We start from the raw sequence: 17008 nt of genomic DNA, 5'->3' as shown, positions 1-17008 counted from the left end.
ATCAGCTATCGTATCACTTCGGATTGAAGGTTAAAAGGACAGGTACTTGCTGTTGGGACAATGAATGGGTTACATAGAACGATACAGCGCAGTACAGGCCCTTCGGCCCACGATGTTGCACCAAAACAAAAGCCATCTAACCTACACTATGCCATTATCATCCATATGTTTATCCAATAAACTTTTAAATGCCCTCAATGTTGGCGAGTTCACTACTGTTGCAGGTAGGGCATTCCACGGCCTCACTACACTTTGCGTAAAGAACCTACCTCTGACCTCGGTCCTATATCTATTACCCCCTCAGTTTAAAGCTATGTCCCCTCGTGCCAGCCATTTCCATCCGCGGGAGAAGGCTCTCACTGTTCACCCTATCCAACCCCCTGATCATTTTGTATGCCTCTATTAAGTCTCCTCTTAACCTTCTTCTCTCCAATGAAAACAACCTCAAGTCCATCAGCCTTTCCTCATAAGATTTTCCCTCCATACCAGGCAACATCCTGGTAAATCTCCTCTGCACCCGCTCCAAAGCCTCCACGTCCTTCCTATAATGCGGTGACCAGAACTGTACGCAATACTCCAAATGCGGCCGTACCAGAGTTCTGTACAGCTGCAACATGACCTCCTGACTCCGGAACTCAATCCCTCTACCAATAAAGGCCAACACTCCATAGGCCTTCTTCACAAACCTATCAACCTGGGTGGCAACTTTCAGGGATCTATGTACATGGACACCTAGATCCCTCTGCTCATCCACACTTCCAAGAACTTTACCATTAGCCAAATATTCCGCATTCCTGTTATTCCTTCCAAAGTGAATCACCTCACACTTCTCTACATTAAACTCCATTTGCCACCTCTCAGCCCAGCTCTGCAGCTTATCTATATCCCTCTGTAACCCGCTACATCCTTCCACACTATCGACAACACCACCGACTTTAGTATCGTCTGCAAAATTTACTCACCCACCCTTCTGCACCTTCCTCTAGGTCATTGATAAAAATGACAAACAGCAACAGCCCCAGAACAGATCCTTGTGGTACTCCACTTGTAACTGAACTCCATTCTGAACATTTCCCATCAACCACCACCCTCTGTCTTCTTTCAGCTAGCCAATTTCTGATCCACATCTCTAAATCACCCTCAATCCCCAGCCTCCGTATTTTCTTCAATAGCCTACCGTGGGGAACCTTATCAAACGCTTTGCTGAAATCCATATACACCACATCAACTGCTCTACCCTCGTCTACCTGTTCAGTCACCTTCTCAAAGAACTCGATAAGGTTTGTGAGGCATGACCTACCCTTCACAAAGTCATGCTGACTATCCCTGATCATATCATTCCTATCTAGATGATATTAAATCTGGTCTCTTATAATCCCCTCCAAGACTTTACGCACTACAGACGTGAGGCTCACCGGTCTATAGTTGCCAGGGTTGTCTCTGCTCCCCTTTTTGAACAAAGGGACCACATTTGCTATCCTCCAGTCCTCTGGCACTATTCCTGTAGCCAATGATGACATAAAAATCAAAGCCAAAGGTCCAGCAATCTCTTCCCTGGCCTCCCAGAGAATCCGAGGATAAATCCCATCAGGACCCGGGGACTTATCTATTTTCAGCCTGTCCAGAATTGCCAACACCTCTTCCCTACGTACCTCAATGCCATCTATTCTATTAGCCTGGGTCTCAGCATTCTCCTCCACAACATTATCTTTTTCCTGAGTGAATACTGACGAAAAATATTCATTTAGTATCTCGCCTATCTCTTCAGACTCCACACACAACTTCCCATCCCTGTCCTTGACTGGTCCTACTCTTTCCCTAGTCATTCGCTTATTCCTGACATACCTATAGAAAGCTTTTGGGTTTTCCTTGATCCTACTTGCCAAATACTTCTCATGTCCCCTCCTTGCTCGTCTTAGCTCTCTCTTTAGATCCTTCCTCGCTACCTTGTAACTATCCATCGCCCCAACTGAAACTTCACACCTCATCTTCACATAGGCCTCCTTCTTCCTCTTAACAAGCGATTCCACTTCTTTGGTAAACCATGGTTCCCTCGCTCGACGCCTTCCTCCCTGCCTGACCGGTACATACTTATCAAGAACACGCAGTAGCTGATCCTTGAACAAGCTCCACTTATCCAGTGTGCCCAACACTTGCAGCCTACTTCTCCACCTTATCCCCCCCAAGTCACGTCTAATGGCATCATAATTGCCCTTCCCCCAGCTATAACTCTTGCCCTGCGGTGTATACTTATCCCTTTCCATCATTAACGTAAACGTCACCGAATTGTGGTCACTGTCCCCAAAGTGCTCTCCTACCTCCAAATCCAACACCTGGCCTGGGTCATTACCCAAAACCAAATCCAACGTGGTCTCGCCTCTTGTTGGCCTGTCAACATATTGTGTCAGGAAACCCTCCTGCACACACTGTACAAAAAACGACCCATCTAATGTACTCGAACTATATATTTTCCAGTCAATATTTGGAAAGTTAAAGTCTCCCATAATAACTACCCTGTTACTTTCGCTCTTATCCAGAATCATCCTCGCCATCCTTTCCTCTACATCCCTGTTGTGTGTGAATTGTAACTACTCGGAATGAAATGGTATTAAGGCAAGACAAATGTCCAAAAATATCACTCAATTACGTTTAGGAACACATTTTCAAAATGTTTTCTTCCCAGGAATTCAACGTGACGATCATCAGGAAGAGTGAGTCCGACACAAAGTGCACATCATCTTTAAGGATTGCTCCGTTGAAAAACTCAAAATAATTGGAATTGAGCCTCGACATGTAACAAGTTTAAATGGTCCGAAAAGAACAATCTTTTGAGAGGCTATCATAGCATTGTCAGAGAGACATGATAAAGAATTTCTCTAATGTATAGCTGTTGATTCCACCTGTTGATTCCCTTACTTCCCATTTCTTTTATGTTGTCATTAGCATTTTTGATCCATGGATATTTAATGGACATACATCTTAAGTCGAGCAGAGGTGAGGAACTCAAAAGTTGCTAAATAGTACATTGCATTGGAGATTTGGGGCGCGATTTAACGGCTGCATTGCACCATTCATATATCTGTGTGGGGCCGTTTAGATCACGGGAGAGGCCCAAATCAGGAACTGCACCTGGCGGCAAGCGGTTTGCAACCCAAGCGGCCCGCTCCTGTTGGCAGGATCTGGATCCCGCTTGGACACGGCACACATGTCCATCTCATTAGCTACATGGAAGCCCCTTCTAACGGCATCCCGTGATCGAACCAGCTCCCAGGGAGAGGTCACGCGGGCACGGATTAGTACTGGTCCACAGAAACATGGGCCAGGCATCACGGCATCTGGGAGGATTCCCAGGTCATTGGAGACCCCTGGGTGGTCAGGGACACCTTGGCTCTCCCCCTGGCACCTATTTCAGAGGCGACATGGCCGGTGGCCCTATTTCAGAGGAGACATTGCCGGTGGCCCTATTTCAGAGGAGACATTGCCGGTGGCCCTATTTCAGAGGCGACATTGCTGATGGCCCTATTTCAGAGGCGACATTGCCGGTGTCCCTATTTCAGAGGAGACATTGCCGGTGGCCCTATTTCAGAGGCGACATTGCCGGTGTCCCTATTTCAGAGGAGACATGGCCGGTGGCCCTATTTCAGAGGCGACATGGCCGGTGTCCCTATTTCAGAGGAGACATTGCCGGTGGCCCTATTTCAGAGGAGACATTGCCGGTGGCCCTATTTCAGAGGAGACATGGCCTGTGGCCCTATTTCAGAGGAGACATTGCCGGTGGCCCTATTTCAGAGGCGACATTGCCGGTGGCCCTATTTCAGAGGAGACATTGCCGGTGGCCCTATTTCAGAGGAGACATTGCCGGTGGCCCTATTTCAGAGGAGACATTGCCGGTGGCCCTATTTCAGAGGAGACATTGCCGGTGGCCCTATTTCAGAGGAGACATTGCCGGTGGCCCTATTTCAGAGGAGACATTGCCGGTGGCCCTATTTCAGAGGAGACATTGCCGGTGGCCCTATTTCAGAGGCGACATTGCCGGTGTCCCTATTTCAGAGGAGACATTGCCGGTGGCCCTATTTCAGAGGCGACATTGCCGGTGTCCCTATTTCAGAGGAGACATTGCCGGTGGCCCTATTTCAGAGGAGACATTGCCGGTGGCCCTATTTCAGAGGCGACATTGCCGGTGTCCCTATTTCAGAGGAGACATTGCCGGTGGCCCTATTTCAGAGGAGACATGGCCTGTGGCCCTATTTCAGAGGAGACATTGCCGGTGGCCCTATTTCAGAGGCGACATTGCCAGTGGCCCTATTTCAGAGGAGACATTGCCGGTGGCCCTATTTCAGAGGAGACATGGCCTGTGGCCCTATTTCAGAGGCGACATTGCCGGTGGCCCTATTTCAGAGGAGACATTGCCGGTGGCCCTATTTCAGAGGAGACATTGCCGGTGGCCCTATTTCAGAGGAGACATTGCCGGTGGCCCTATTTCAGAGGAGACATTGCCGGTGGCCCTATTTCAGAGGCGACATTGCCGGTGGCCCTATTTCAGAGGAGACATTGCCGGTGGCCCTATTTCAGAGGCGACATTGCCGGTGGCCCTATTTCATAGGCGACATTGCCGGTGGATCTATTTCAGAGAAGCCAGTCTGGCTAACAGGTTCAGCTCCGCAGTGATGAAAATAATTCTACGTGTAGGCTAGCCCGGAGATGAACTCCCAGGGCCCACAAAATTGACTAAGTGTGGTTAGATAGGGGTGGGGAACGCGCCGACTGAGTCAGGGTGAAACTCCCAGCCAAACCCGCCTAAAATGAAACTTTTCCATTAAATCCCGCCCATAACTTTTGAACAGAGATCGATCGGAGGGATTCGGTTCGATTGGCTGGCGGGTGGCCAATGAATTGGCAAAAGGCTGTATTCAGCCCGGCAACAGCAGGCGATTGGGTCCTATCCGAGTGGGGTGGTTTTTAAAGGACGCAGGCAGTGAGAGCCAGATCCTGGACGCTGAAAGGAGTAGCTGTGAGTGTCTATCGTTTTCTTATAGGGTGGGGCAAGGTAAAGAGGGGTTCAGAGTTGGATAATAGTTAACCAGTTATATAGAGCACAGAACAGCGCAGCACAATACAGGTCCTTCGGCCCACGATGTTGTGCCGACCATATATTCTAATCTATGATCAATTTAACCTACACCCCTTCAATTTACTGCTGTCCATGTGCCCATCCAAGAGTCGCTTAAATGTCCCTAATGACTCTGACTCCACCACCTCTGCTAGTAGAGAATTCCACACACCCACCACTCTCTGTGTAAAGAACCTACCTCTGACATCTCCTCCAATCACCTTAAGATTATGTCCCCTTGTGACAGCCATTTCCGCCCTGGGGAAAAGTCTCTGACCATCCACTCTATCCATGCCTCTCATCACCTTGTACACCTCTATCCCTTCTTCACTCCAGTGAGAAAAGTCCTAACTCCCTCAACCTTTCTTCATAACACATGCCCTCCAGTCCAGGCAGCATCCTGGTAAATCTCCTCCGCACCCTCTCCAAAGCACCCACATCCTTCCTATAACGAAGCGACCAGAACTGGACACAATATTCCAAGTGCGGTCTAACCAGGGTTTGAAAGCTGCAGCAAAACCTTGCGGCTCTTAAACTCAATCCCCCTGTTAATGAAAGCTAACACTCCATACGCCTTCTTAACAACAGTATCAACCTGGGTGGCAACTTTGAGGGATCTATGGACGTGGACCCCAAGATCCGTCTGTTCCTCCACACTTCCAAGAATCCTGCCTTTAACCCCGTATTCAGCATATTTAATTATAGTTCCTAAGAAAAAATAATTGTCTTTAAATTTACAAACCTGGTAACTGTAGTTATTGGCAGCCAAAGACTAGAAACTGCAGATATTTTCATAGAATCTACGGTGGAGGCCATTCGGCCCATCCGAATCTGCACCAGCCCTTAGAAAGAACACCTACCCAAGCCCACGCCTCCACCCTATCCCATAACCCAGCAACACCACCTAACCTTTTGGACACTATGGGGCAATTGGCCAATCCACCTAACCTGCACTTCTTTGGACTGTGGGAGAAAATTGGAACACCCGGAGGAAATTCACACAGACACTGGGAGAAAGTGCAAACTCCACACAGTCACCCGAGGCCGGAATTGAACCTGGGACCCTGGAGCTGCGAGACAGCAGTGCTAGCCACTGTGCCACCGTGTAATTGAAGAAATATTTGCTCATTTCAATTGTGTTGAGACTCCGGGTCAAGTAGGGACCACGCACTAGTCCAGGGGGTCTTAAAAATAGTCCTGTTCTGGTGCCCTTTTCCTCATTAGGTCAAATGTAATTTGAAACAAACTTACTCCATTTCTTTTTTCTCTGCTTCCTCTTGAGTCAGGTCTTCTTCAACGCTGTAGTCCAGGATGGAGCCCACTCCAAATGAACTATTATGCCGGATCAAGGGCTTGATGTCATCTTGGTCCACTCCAGCCACAAACTGTCCATAGAAGGTCATCCTCATGATCTTCTCGAAGAGCCATTTCCCCAGCACCACCCTACTCAGATTGATGAGCTGCAAGAGTAACCCAATAGACTTCACTGAACAACAAATGACTACACGTTTCACTTTCCAAACAAACATTCGGCAATACAGAGAACACTCCCCATCGTATCGAACATACCTCGAACCCCAGCATAAATTTGTTTCACAGCAACTATGGAAACGCAAAAGAGACATCATAGGGGCTGTTTAGCACAGGGCTAAATCGCTGGCTTTGAAAGCAGACCAAGGCAGGCCAGCAGCACGGTTCGATTCCCGTAACAGCCTCCCCGAACAGGCGTGGAATGTGGCGACTAGGGGCTTTTCACAGTAACTTCATTTGAAGCCTACTTGTGACAATAAGCGATTTTCATTTCATTTCATATAGCATGCTCAGTGAGGAAGCCTGGCTGATGTGAATGAGTAGGATTCTGAAATTACCAGAAGGCTGTTTGTCCAGTTCCACGTATCCACAGAATCCCTACAGTCCAAAAGTAGGCCATTTGGCCCATCAGGTCTGCACCAATCCTCTGAAAACGAATTTTACCGAGGCCCAATCCCCCACAACCCTGCGCATTGATCATCGCCAATCCACCTAACCTGCGCATCTTTGGATAATGGGAGTTAATGGGAGCACCTGGAGGAAACCCACAGACAGGGGGAAGGAGGTGCAAACTCCACAGTCACCCAAGGCTGGAACTGAACCCGGGTGCCTGGTGCTGTGATGCAGCAGTGCTAACTACTGTGCCACCATGCTGCCAGGATATGCAGACTCTGTCGCTGTCCATGGGTCTGCAACACACCACTGACCATCTTCCAGCTACTTCCCCAATCAGACTCCTAAACGACCCTCTTATGGACTGACCTCATTAACACTACATCCCTGTATGCTTCACCCAATGCCGGTGTTTATGTAGTTACATGGTGTACCTTGTGTTGCCCTATTATGCATTTTCTTTTTCATGTACTTAATGATCTGTTCAGCTGCTCGCCTCGGTACATGTGACAATAAACAAAATCCAATCCCAGTGTCACTGCGCTACTTGTTTCCCTGTAGTCCTCAGCAACACTGCCCCCACCCCACCCCGTGCCACTGCCGTTTCCCTGTCGTCCTTGTCCAAGCCAATGTATGCAAGCCTGTGCAACCCTGCCAATGTCACTGACCCCAATGCACATCTCCCCAGGCTGTTCTATTGTCTATGGGCCTGTCCCCCTTGCAGCCTGAGTTGCTGTCAGTGCTGGTGCCACCTCGGCACACTGGCACTGCCAGTTAGGAGCCAACGCAAGTGCGGGAGACGGTTTAGCTCAGTTGGCTGGACAGCTCGTTCGTGAAACAGAGAGAGGCCAACAGCACGGGTTCAATTCCTGTACAGGCTGAGGCTGTTCATGAAGGCCCCTCCACGAGGTGTGGTGATCCTCAGGTTAAATCTCCAACAGTCAGCTCTCCCCCTCAAAAGGCAAAGCAGCCTATGGTCATCTGGGACTGTGGCAATATTACTTTGCAACGCCAGCGGGACTGGCAATCGCTGAATGGGAATGCCCAGGAATGCCAGCAGAATAAACTATTTAACTGACTGAAAGCAGCAGGGAATCACAAACAGGTACTGACAAGGAGAAGCAGGAATCTGGGAAGTAAACCACTGCTTTCCTCCACCACAATCTGTGCCAAACTAATCGGAGTCACCGCTTTCAGTTCTTCTTCTTAGCTTACAGAATTTAAGAGCTTTGACCTTTCAGAAGAGAGGGATTAATTCTGACAAAGGTTATAACTTCGAAACTTTTTGCATTACATTCCCGAAGAAAACTGCCGGTTTCAACGAGAAGGCCGATGATGCAGTGTTAAGAGTGAAGGAAGGGCCGTGTGTTTGAGGGCACTGGTTTTCTCTGGATGGTTTGTAATATGAGCAAAGGAATGTGGGTGTGAGAGTTTGCACCAGTCACAGAGCTGAGCCCACCCGGAGAGGGGGAGGGAGCTCCTTCCAGGAAACCAGCAACGTTTCTTCGAAAGAGCAAAAATAGGCAAGAATCAGTAACAGTGAATGTACGAACCGCAGAGCAGGCTCTTTCCAGCCCCGCCCCCCCCCCCCCCAATGTGTCCTCCAGATTGTAAACTCTGCGACTCCAGAGATTCACTTTTACACTTGCTGAATCACAACATCGACACATTTGAAGCACATGAACATCACCCTCATCTCCCCTCCCTCCCTCTCCCTCCCTCCTCACCTCCGTCCTTCCCTCTCTCCCCACCTCCCTCCCTTCCTCCCTCGCCTCCTCCCCTCTGTCCCTCCCTCGCCTCCTCCCCTCCCCTCCGTCCCTCCTCCCCTCCCCTCCGTCCCTCCTCCCCCCCCTCACCCCCCCCCCCCCCTCCTCTCCCTCACCCCCCGTCCCTCCCTCACCCCCGTCCCTCCCTCACCTCCGTCCCTCCCTCACCTCCGCGTGAACATCACCCTCATCTCCCCTCCCTCCCTCTCCGTCCCTCCCTCTCTCCCCACCTCCCTCCCTTCCTCCCTCGCCTCATCCCCTCTGTCCCTCCCTCGCCTCCTCCCCTCACCCCCTCCCCTCCGTCCCTCCTCCCCTCCCCTCCGTCCCTCCTCCCCTCACCTCCTCCCCTCCCTCCCCTCCTCACCTCCTCCCCTCCCTCCCCCCCCCCCTCCCCCACCGTCCCCCCCCTCACCCCCCGTCCCTCCCTCACCCCCCCGTCCCTCCCTCACCCCCGTCCCTCCCTCACCTCCGTCCCTCCCTCACCTCCGTCCCTCCCTCACCTCCGTCCCCTCCCCTCCGTCCCTCCCTCCCTCCCCTCCCCTCCGTCCCTCCCTCCCCTCCCTCCCCTCCCCTCCGTCCCTCCCTCCCTCCCCTCCCCTCCCTCCGTCCGTCCCTCCCTCCCCTCCTTCCCCTCCGTCCCTCCGTCCCTCCCCTCCCCTCCCCTCCGTCCCTCCCCTCCCCTCCGTCCCTCCCTCCCCTCCATCCCTCCCTCCCCTCCCTCCCCTCCCCTCCCTCCCTCCCCTCCCTCCCTCCCCTCCGTCCCTCCCTCCCTCCCCTCCCCTCCCTCCCCTCCGTCCCTCCCTCTCCTCCCCTCCGTCCCTCCCTCCCCTCCCCTCCGTCCCTCCCTCCCCTCCCCTCCGTCCCTCCCTCCCCTCCCCTCCGTCCCTCCCTCCCCTCCCCTCCGTCCCTCCCTCCCCTCCGTCCCTCCCTCCCTCCCCTCCGTCCCTCCCTCCCTCCCCTCCGTCCCTCCCTCCCCTCCCCTCCCCTCCGTCCCTCCCTCCCCTCCCCTCCGTCCGTCCCTCCCCTCCCCTCCGTCCGTCCCTCCCCTCCGTCCCTCCCCTCCCCTCCCCTCCGTCCCTCCCCTCCCCTCCGTCCCTCCCCTCCCCTCCGTCCCTCCCCTCCGTCCCTCCCCTCCCGTCCCGTCCCCCCTCCCTCCCTCCCCTCCCGTCCCGTCCCCCCTCCCTCCCCTCCCCTCCGTCCCTCCCTCCCCTCCGTCCCTCCCTCCCCTCCCCTCCCTCCCCTCCCCTCCATCCCTCCCTCCCCTCCCTCCCTCCCCTCCCCTCCCTCCCTCCCCTCCCCTCCCCTCCGTCCCTCCCTCCCTCCCTCCCTCCCTCCCCTCCCTCCCTCCCCTCCCTCCCTCCCCTCCGTCCCTCCCTCCCCTCCCCTCCGTCCCTCCCTCCCCTCCGTCCCTCCCCTCCCCTCCCCTCCGTCCCTCCCCTCCCCTCCCCTCCGTCCCTCCCCTCCCCTCCCCTCCGTCCCTCCCCTCCGTCCCTCCCCTCCCCTCCGTCCCTCCCCTCCCCTCCGTCCCTCCCCTCCCCTCCGTCCCTCCCCTCCCCTCCCCTCCGTCCCTCCCCTCCCCTCCGTCCCGTCCCTCCCCTCCGTCCCTCCCCTCCCGTCCCGTCCCTCCCCTCCGTCCCGTCCCTCCCCTCCGTCCCTCCCCTCCCGTCCCCCCTCCCTCCCTCCCTCCCTCCCCTGCCGTCCCGTCCCCCCTCCCTCCCTCCCCTCCCTCCTCTCCCTCCCCTCCTCCCCTCCGTCCCTCCCCTCCGTCCCTCCCTCCCCTCCCCTCCGTCCCTCCCTCCCCTCCCCTCCGTCCCTCCGTCCCTCCCTCCCTCCCCTCCGTCCCTCCCTCCCCTCCCCTCCGTCCCTCCCTCCCTCCGTCCCTCCCTCCCTCCCCTCCGTCCCTCCCTCCCCTCCCCTCCGTCCCTCCCTCCCCTCCCCTCCCCTCCGTCCCTCCCCTCCCCTCCGTCCCTCCCTCCCCCTCCCTCCCCTCCCCTCCGTCCCTCCCTCCCCTCCCCTCCGTCCCTCCCTCCCCTCCCCTCCCCTCCGTCCCTCCGTCCCTCCCTCCCCTCCCCTCCGTCCCTCCCTCCCCTCCCCTCCGTCCCTCCCTCCCCTCCGTCCCTCCCTTCCGCCCCTCCCTCCCCTCCCCTCCCTCCCTCCCCTCCCCTCCGTCCGTCCCTCCCCTCCGTCCCTCCCCTCCCGTCCCCCCTCCCTCCCTCCCTCCCCTGCCGTGCCGTCCCGTCCCCCCTCCCTCTCTCCCCTCCCTCCCCTCCTCCCCTCCGTCCCTCCCCTCCGTCCCTCCCTCCCCTCCCCTCCGTCCCTCCCTCCCCTCCCCTCCGTCCCTCCGTCCCTCCCTCCCTCCCCTCCGTCCCTCCCTCCCCTCCCCTCCGTCCCTCCCTCCCTCCCCTCCCCTCCGTCCCTCCCCTCCCCTCCGTCCCTCCCTCCCCCTCCCTCCCCTCCCCTCCGTCCCTCCCTCCCCTCCCCTCCGTCCCTCCCTCCCCTCCCCTCCCCTCCGTCCCTCCATCCCCTCCCCTCCCCTCCGTCCCTCCCTCCCCTCCCCTCCGTCCCTCCCTCCCCTCCGTCCCTCCCTTCCGCCCCTCCCTCCCCTCCCCTCCCTCCCTCCCCTCCCCTCCGTCCGTCCCTCCCTCCCCTCCCCTCCGTCCCTCCCTCCCCTCCCCTCCGTCCGTCCCTCCCTCCCCTCCCCTCCGTCCGTCCCTCCCTCCCCTCCGCTCCGTCCCTCCCTCCCCTCCGTCCCTCCGTCCCCTCCCCCCCTCCCTCCCCTCCCCTCCGTCCCTCCCTCCCCTCCCCTCCGTCCCTCCCTCCCCTCCCCTCCGTCCCTCCCTTCCGCCCCTCCCTCCCCTCCCCTCCGTCCCTCCCTCCCCTCCGTCCCCCCCTCCCCTCCCCTCCCCTCCGTCCCCCCCTCCCCTCCCCTCCGTCCCCCCCTCCCCTCCCCTCCGTCCCCCCCTCCCCTCCCCTCCGTCCCCCCCTCCCCTCCCCTCCCCTCCGTCCCCCCCTCCCCTCCCCTCTCCGTCCCCCCCTCCCCTCCCCTCCCCTCTCCGTCCCTCCCTCCCCTCCCCTCCGTCCCTCCATCCCCTCCCCTCCCCTCCGTCCCTCCCTTCCGCCCCTCCCTCCCCTCCCCTCCGTCCCTCCCTCCCGTCCGTCCCTCCCTCCCCTCCGCTCCGTCCCTCCCTCCCCTCCGCTCCGTCCCTCCCTCCCCTCCGTCCCTCCATCCCCTCCCCCCCTCCCTCCCCTCCCCTCCGTCCCTCCCTCCCCTCCCCTCCGTCCCTCCCTCCCCTCCCCTCCGTCCCTCCCTTCCGCCCCTCCCTCCCCTCCCCTCCGTCCCTCCCTCCCCTCCGTCCCCCCCTCCCCTCCCCTCCCCTCCGTCCCCCCCTCCCCTCCCCTCCGTCCCCCCCTCCCCTCCCCTCCGTCCCTCCCTCCCCTCCGTCCCCCCCTCCCCTCCCCTCCCCTCCGTCCCCCCCTCCCCTCCCCTCCGTCCCTCCCTCCCCTCCCCTCCGTCCCTCCCTCCCCTCCCCTCCGTCCGTCCCTCCCTCCCCTCCGCTCCGTCCCTCCCTCCCCTCCCTCCCCTCCGTCCCTCCCTCCCCTCCCCTCCGTCCCTCCCTCCCCTCCCCTCCGTCCCTCCCTTCCGCCCCTCCCTCCCCTCCCCTCCGTCCCTCCCTCCCCTCCGTCCCCCCCTCCCCTCCCCTCCGTCCCCCCCTCCCCTCCCCTCCGTCCCTCCCTCCCCTCCCCTCCGTCCCTCCCTCCCCTCCGTCCCTCCCTCCCCTCCCCTCCGTCCCTCCCTTCCGCCCCTCCGTCCCCTCCCCTCCATCCCTCCCTCCCCTCCTCCCCTCCCCTCCCTCCCCTCCCCTCCCCTCCATCCCTCCCCTCCCCTCCCCTCCTCCCCTCCCCTCCCCTCCGTCCCTCCCTCCCTCCCTCCCGTCCCTCCCTCCCCTCCGTCCCTCCCTCCCCTCCGTCCCTCCCTCCCCTCCCCTCCGTCCCTCCCTCCCCTCCGTCCCTCCCTCCCCTCCGTCCCTCCCCTCCCCTCCGTCCCTCCCCTCCCCTCCGTCCCTCCCCTCCCCTCCGTCCCTCCCCTCCCCTCCGTCCCTCCCCTCCCCTCCGTCCCTCCCCTCCCCTCCCCTCCGTCCCGTCCCTCCCCTCCGTCCCTCCCCTCCCGTCCCCCCTCCCTCCCTCCCTCCCCTGCCGTCCCGTCCCCCCTCCCTCCCTCCCTCCCCTCCCTCCTCTCCCTCCCCTCCTCTCCCTCCCCTCCTCCCCTCCGTCCCTCCCCTCCGTCCCTCCCTCCCCTCCCCTCCGTCCCTCCCTCCCCTCCCCTCCGTCCCTCCGTCCCTCCCCTCCGTCCCTCCCTCCCTCCCCTCCCCTCCGTCCCTCCCTCCCTCCCCTCCCCTCCGTCCCTCCCCTCCCCTCCGTCCCTCCCCTCCCCTCCGTCCCTCCCCTCCCCTCCGTCCCTCCCTCCCCTCCCCTCCCTCCCCTCCCCTCCGTCCCTCCCTCCCCTCCGTCCCTCCCTCCCCTCCCCTCCGTCCCTCCCTCCCCTCCCCTCCGTCCCTCCCTCCCCTCCCCTCCGTCCCTCCCTCCCCTCCCCTCCGTCCCTCCATCCCCTCCCCTCCCCTCCGTCCCTCCCTCCCCTCCCCTCCGTCCCCCCCTCCCCTCCGTCCCTCCCTCCCCTCCGTCCCTCCCTTCCGCCCCTCCCTCCCCTCCCCTCCCTCCCTCCCCTCCCCTCCGTCCGTCCCTCCCTCCCCTCCCCTCCGTCCCTCCCTCCCCTCCCCTCCGTCCGTCCCTCCCTCCCCTCCGCTCCGTCCCTCCCTCCCCCCCGCCATCCCCTCCCCCCCTCCCTCCCCTCCCCTCCGTCCCTCCCTCCCCTCCCCTCCGTCCCTCCCTCCCCTCCCCTCCGTCCCTCCCTTCCGCCCCTCCCTCCCCTCCCCTCCGTCCCTCCCTCCCCTCCGTCCCCCCCTCCCCTCCCCTCCCCTCCGTCCCCCCCTCCCCTCCCCTCCGTCCCCCCCTCCCCTCCCCTCCGTCCCCCCCTCCCCTCCGTCCCCCGTCCCCTCCCCTCCGTCCCCCGTCCCCTCCCCTCCGTCCCCTCTCCGTCCCCCCCTCCCCTCCCCTCCCTCCCCCCCTCCCCTCCCCTCTCCTCCCCTCCCCTCTCCGTCCCTCCCTCCCCTCCCCTCCGTCCCTCCCCCTCCGTCCCTCCATCCCCTCCCCTCCCCTCCGTCCCTCCCTCCCCTCCCCTCCGTCCCTCCCTCCCCTCCGTCCCTCCCTTCCGCCCCTCCCTCCCCTCCCTCCCTCCCCTCCCCTCCGTCCCTCCCTCCCCTCCCCTCCGTCCCTCCCTCCCCTCCCCTCCGTCCCTCCCCTCCCCTCCGTCCCTCCCTCCCCTCCCCTCCGTCCGTCCCTCCCCTCCCCTCCGTCCGTCCCTCCCTCCCCTCCGCTCCGTCCCTCCCTCCCCTCCGTCCCTCCATCCCCCCCTCCCCTCCGTCCCTCCATCCCCTCCCCTCCGTCCCTCCCCTCCCCTCCGTCCCTCCCTCCCCTCCCCTCCGTCCCTCCCTCCCCTCCCCTCCGTCCCTCCCTCCCCTCCCCTCCGTCCCTCCCTTCCGCCCCTCCCTCCCCTCCCCTCCGTCCCTCCCTCCCCTCCGTCCCCCCCTCCCCTCCCCTCCGTCCCCCCCTCCCCTCCCCTCCGTCCCTCCCTCCCCTCCGTCCCCCCCTCCCCTCCCCTCCCCTCCGTCCCCCCCTCCCCTCCCCTCCGTCCCTCCCTCCCCTCCCCTCCGTCCCTCCCTCCCTCCCCTCCCCTCCGTCCGTCCCTCCCTCCCCTCCGCTCCGTCCCTCCCTCCCCCCCTCCCTCCCCTCCCCTCCGTCCCTCCCTCCCCTCCCCTCCGTCCCTCCCTCCCCTCCCTTCCGCCCCTCCCCTCCGTCCCTCCCTCCCCTCCGTCCCCCCCTCCCCTCCCCTCCGTCCCCCCCTCCCCTCCCCTCCGTCCCCCCCTCCCCTCCCCTCCGTCCCCCCCTCCCCTCCCCTCCGTCCCCCCCTCCCCTCCCCTCCGTCCCCCCCTCCCCTCCGTCCCCCCTCCCCTCCCCTCCGTCCCCCCCTCCCCTCCCCTCCGTCCCCCCCTCCCCTCCGTCCCCCCTCCCCTCCCCTCCCCTCCGTCCCCCCCTCCCCTCTCCGTCCCCCCCTCCCCTCCCCTCCCCTCTCCGTCCCCCCCTCCCCTCCCCTCCCCTCCGTCCCCCCCTCCCCTCCCCTCCCCTCCGTCCCCCCCTCCCCTCCCCTCCGTCCCCCCCTCCCCTCCCCTCCCCTCCGTCCCCCCCTCCCCTCCCCTCCCCTCCGTCCCCCCCTCCCCTCCCCTCCCCTCCGTCCCCCCCTCCCCTCCCCTCCGTCCCCCCCTCCCCTCCCCTCCGTCCCCCCCTCCCCTCCCCTCCCCTCCGTCCCCCCCTCCCCTCCCCTCCGTCCCCCCCTCCCCTCCCCTCCGTCCCCCCCTCCCCTCCCCTCCCCTCCGTCCCCCCCTCCCCTCCCCTCCCCTCCGTCTCCCCCTCCCCTCCGTCTCCCTCCTCCCCCCTCCCCTCCCCTCCGTCTCCCCCTCCCCTCCCCTCCGTCCCCCCCTCCCCTCCCCCCCCTCCGTCTCCCCCTCCCCTCCCCCCCCCTCCGTCTCCCCCTCCCCTCCCCCCCCCTCCGTCTCCCCCTCCCCTCCCCCCCCCTCCGTCTCCCCCTCCCCTCCCCCCCCCTCCGTCTCCCTCCTCCCCTCCCCTCCGTCCCTCCTCCCCTCCGTCTCCCTCCTCCCCTCCCCTCCGTCCCTCCTCCCCTCCTCTCCGTCCCTCCTCCCCTCCCCTCCGTCCCTCCTCTCCTCCCCTCCCCTCCGTCCCTCCTCCCCTCCCCTCCGTCCCTCCTCTCCTCCCCTCCCCTCCGTCCCTCCTCCCCTCCCCTCCGTCCCTCCTCTCCGTCCCTCCTCTCCTCCCCTCCCCTCCGTCCCTCCTCTCCTCCCCTCCCCTCCGTCCCTCCTCTCCTCCCCTCCCCTCCGTCCCTCCTCTCCTCCCCTCCCCTCCGTCCCTCCTCCCCTCCCCTCCGTCTCCCCTCCCCTCCCCTCCGTCTCCCCTCCCCTCCCCTCCTCTCCTCCCCTCCCCTCCGTCCCTCCTCCCCTCCCCTCCGTCCCTCCTCCCCTCCCCTCCGTCCCTCCTCCCCTCCCCTCCATCCCTCCTCCCCTCCTCCCCTCCCCTCCCCCCCTCCTCCCCTCCCCCCCTCCCCTCCCCTCCGTCCCTCCTCCCCTCCCCTCCGTCCCTCCTCCCCTCCCCTCCGTCCCTCCTCCCCTCCGTCCCTCGTCCCTCCTCCCCTCCCTCACCTCCTCCCTCCTCCCCTCCCTCACCTCCTCCCCCTCACCTCCTCCCCTCCCCCCCCTCACCTCCCCCCCCTCACCTCCTCCCCCCTCCCCCCTCACCTCCTCCCCTCCCCCCCCTCACCTCCTCCCCTCACCCGCCCTTCTCCAGTCCCTCCCTCCTCACCTCCGTCCTTCACCTCCAACCCTCCCTCCTCACCTCCTTGTGCCGGTCTACCAACACGCTGTATGAGCAGAGGCGGAACACCAGTAGGCTGCGCACCAGCTCGGCGCTGCTCTTGCTGCGATAGGCTTCTCGGTGGTTGCTGAAATCGGGGATGAGAGGCGCGGCGGCGGGAGCAGCGGCCGGGTGCCGGGCGCTCTGCAGGAGAGGGGAGGTCTTATGCTTCGAGGGGGAGGAAGGGGCGGCGGTGGAGCAGAGCCTGGTGAAGAGGCGGCGCGGCCGGAGGACACGGCTCGCCATCTGGGCTGGGGGCAGAGGGAATCTGATCCTGTTCCCACTGCGGAGGAACATACGCTCCCTCCCGGCCCGCCTGCACCCGGGAGGGGCCAACCTGTAACCATTTGTCAGGCTGCCCAATCCTGTGCCAGGGCGCCAAGTTTCCATTCACAAAGGAGCCGGCCTGGCCCCGCCCATCCTCTGACTGTCCCCTCCCACTCCCGTCAAACCCGGGTCCCTGGCGCTGTAAAGGCAATAGTGCAAACCACTGTGCCACCAGGGAACACAAACAATATACTGCAAATTAGCAGGAAAACCAAACCACCAAAACTGCCCGGTTTAGCACAGGGCTAAATCGCTAGCTTTGAAAGCAGGCCAGCAGCACGGGTACAATTCCCGTACCGGCCTCCCCGAACAGGCGCCAGAATGTGGCGACTAGGGGCTTTTCACA

At 62.0% G+C, this 17008-nt stretch overlaps 1 protein-coding gene across 1 annotated transcript in view; it reads right to left on the bottom strand.

Annotated features, from left to right (window-relative positions):
• LOC140401834 (proline dehydrogenase 1, mitochondrial-like) overlaps nt 1-16702 on the bottom strand; it is an 81840-nt gene extending 65138 nt beyond the window's left edge. Inside the window, exons 1-2 of the mRNA XM_072489826.1 lie at nt 16318-16702; nt 6362-6570 (exon numbers count right to left, since the gene is read on the bottom strand). Coding sequence (XP_072345927.1) covers nt 6362-6570; nt 16318-16632 — 524 coding nt within the window. The 5' untranslated portion in view covers nt 16633-16702. The remainder of the gene's footprint in view (nt 1-6361; nt 6571-16317) is intronic.
• Between the last annotated feature and the right edge of the window lie 306 nt (nt 16703-17008).

Source organism: Scyliorhinus torazame, chromosome 1, assembly GCF_047496885.1.
Source record: "Scyliorhinus torazame isolate Kashiwa2021f chromosome 1, sScyTor2.1, whole genome shotgun sequence".
Taxonomy (NCBI): Eukaryota; Metazoa; Chordata; class Chondrichthyes; order Carcharhiniformes; family Scyliorhinidae; genus Scyliorhinus; species Scyliorhinus torazame.
This window is presented reverse-complemented; position numbering and strand designations above follow the sequence as displayed.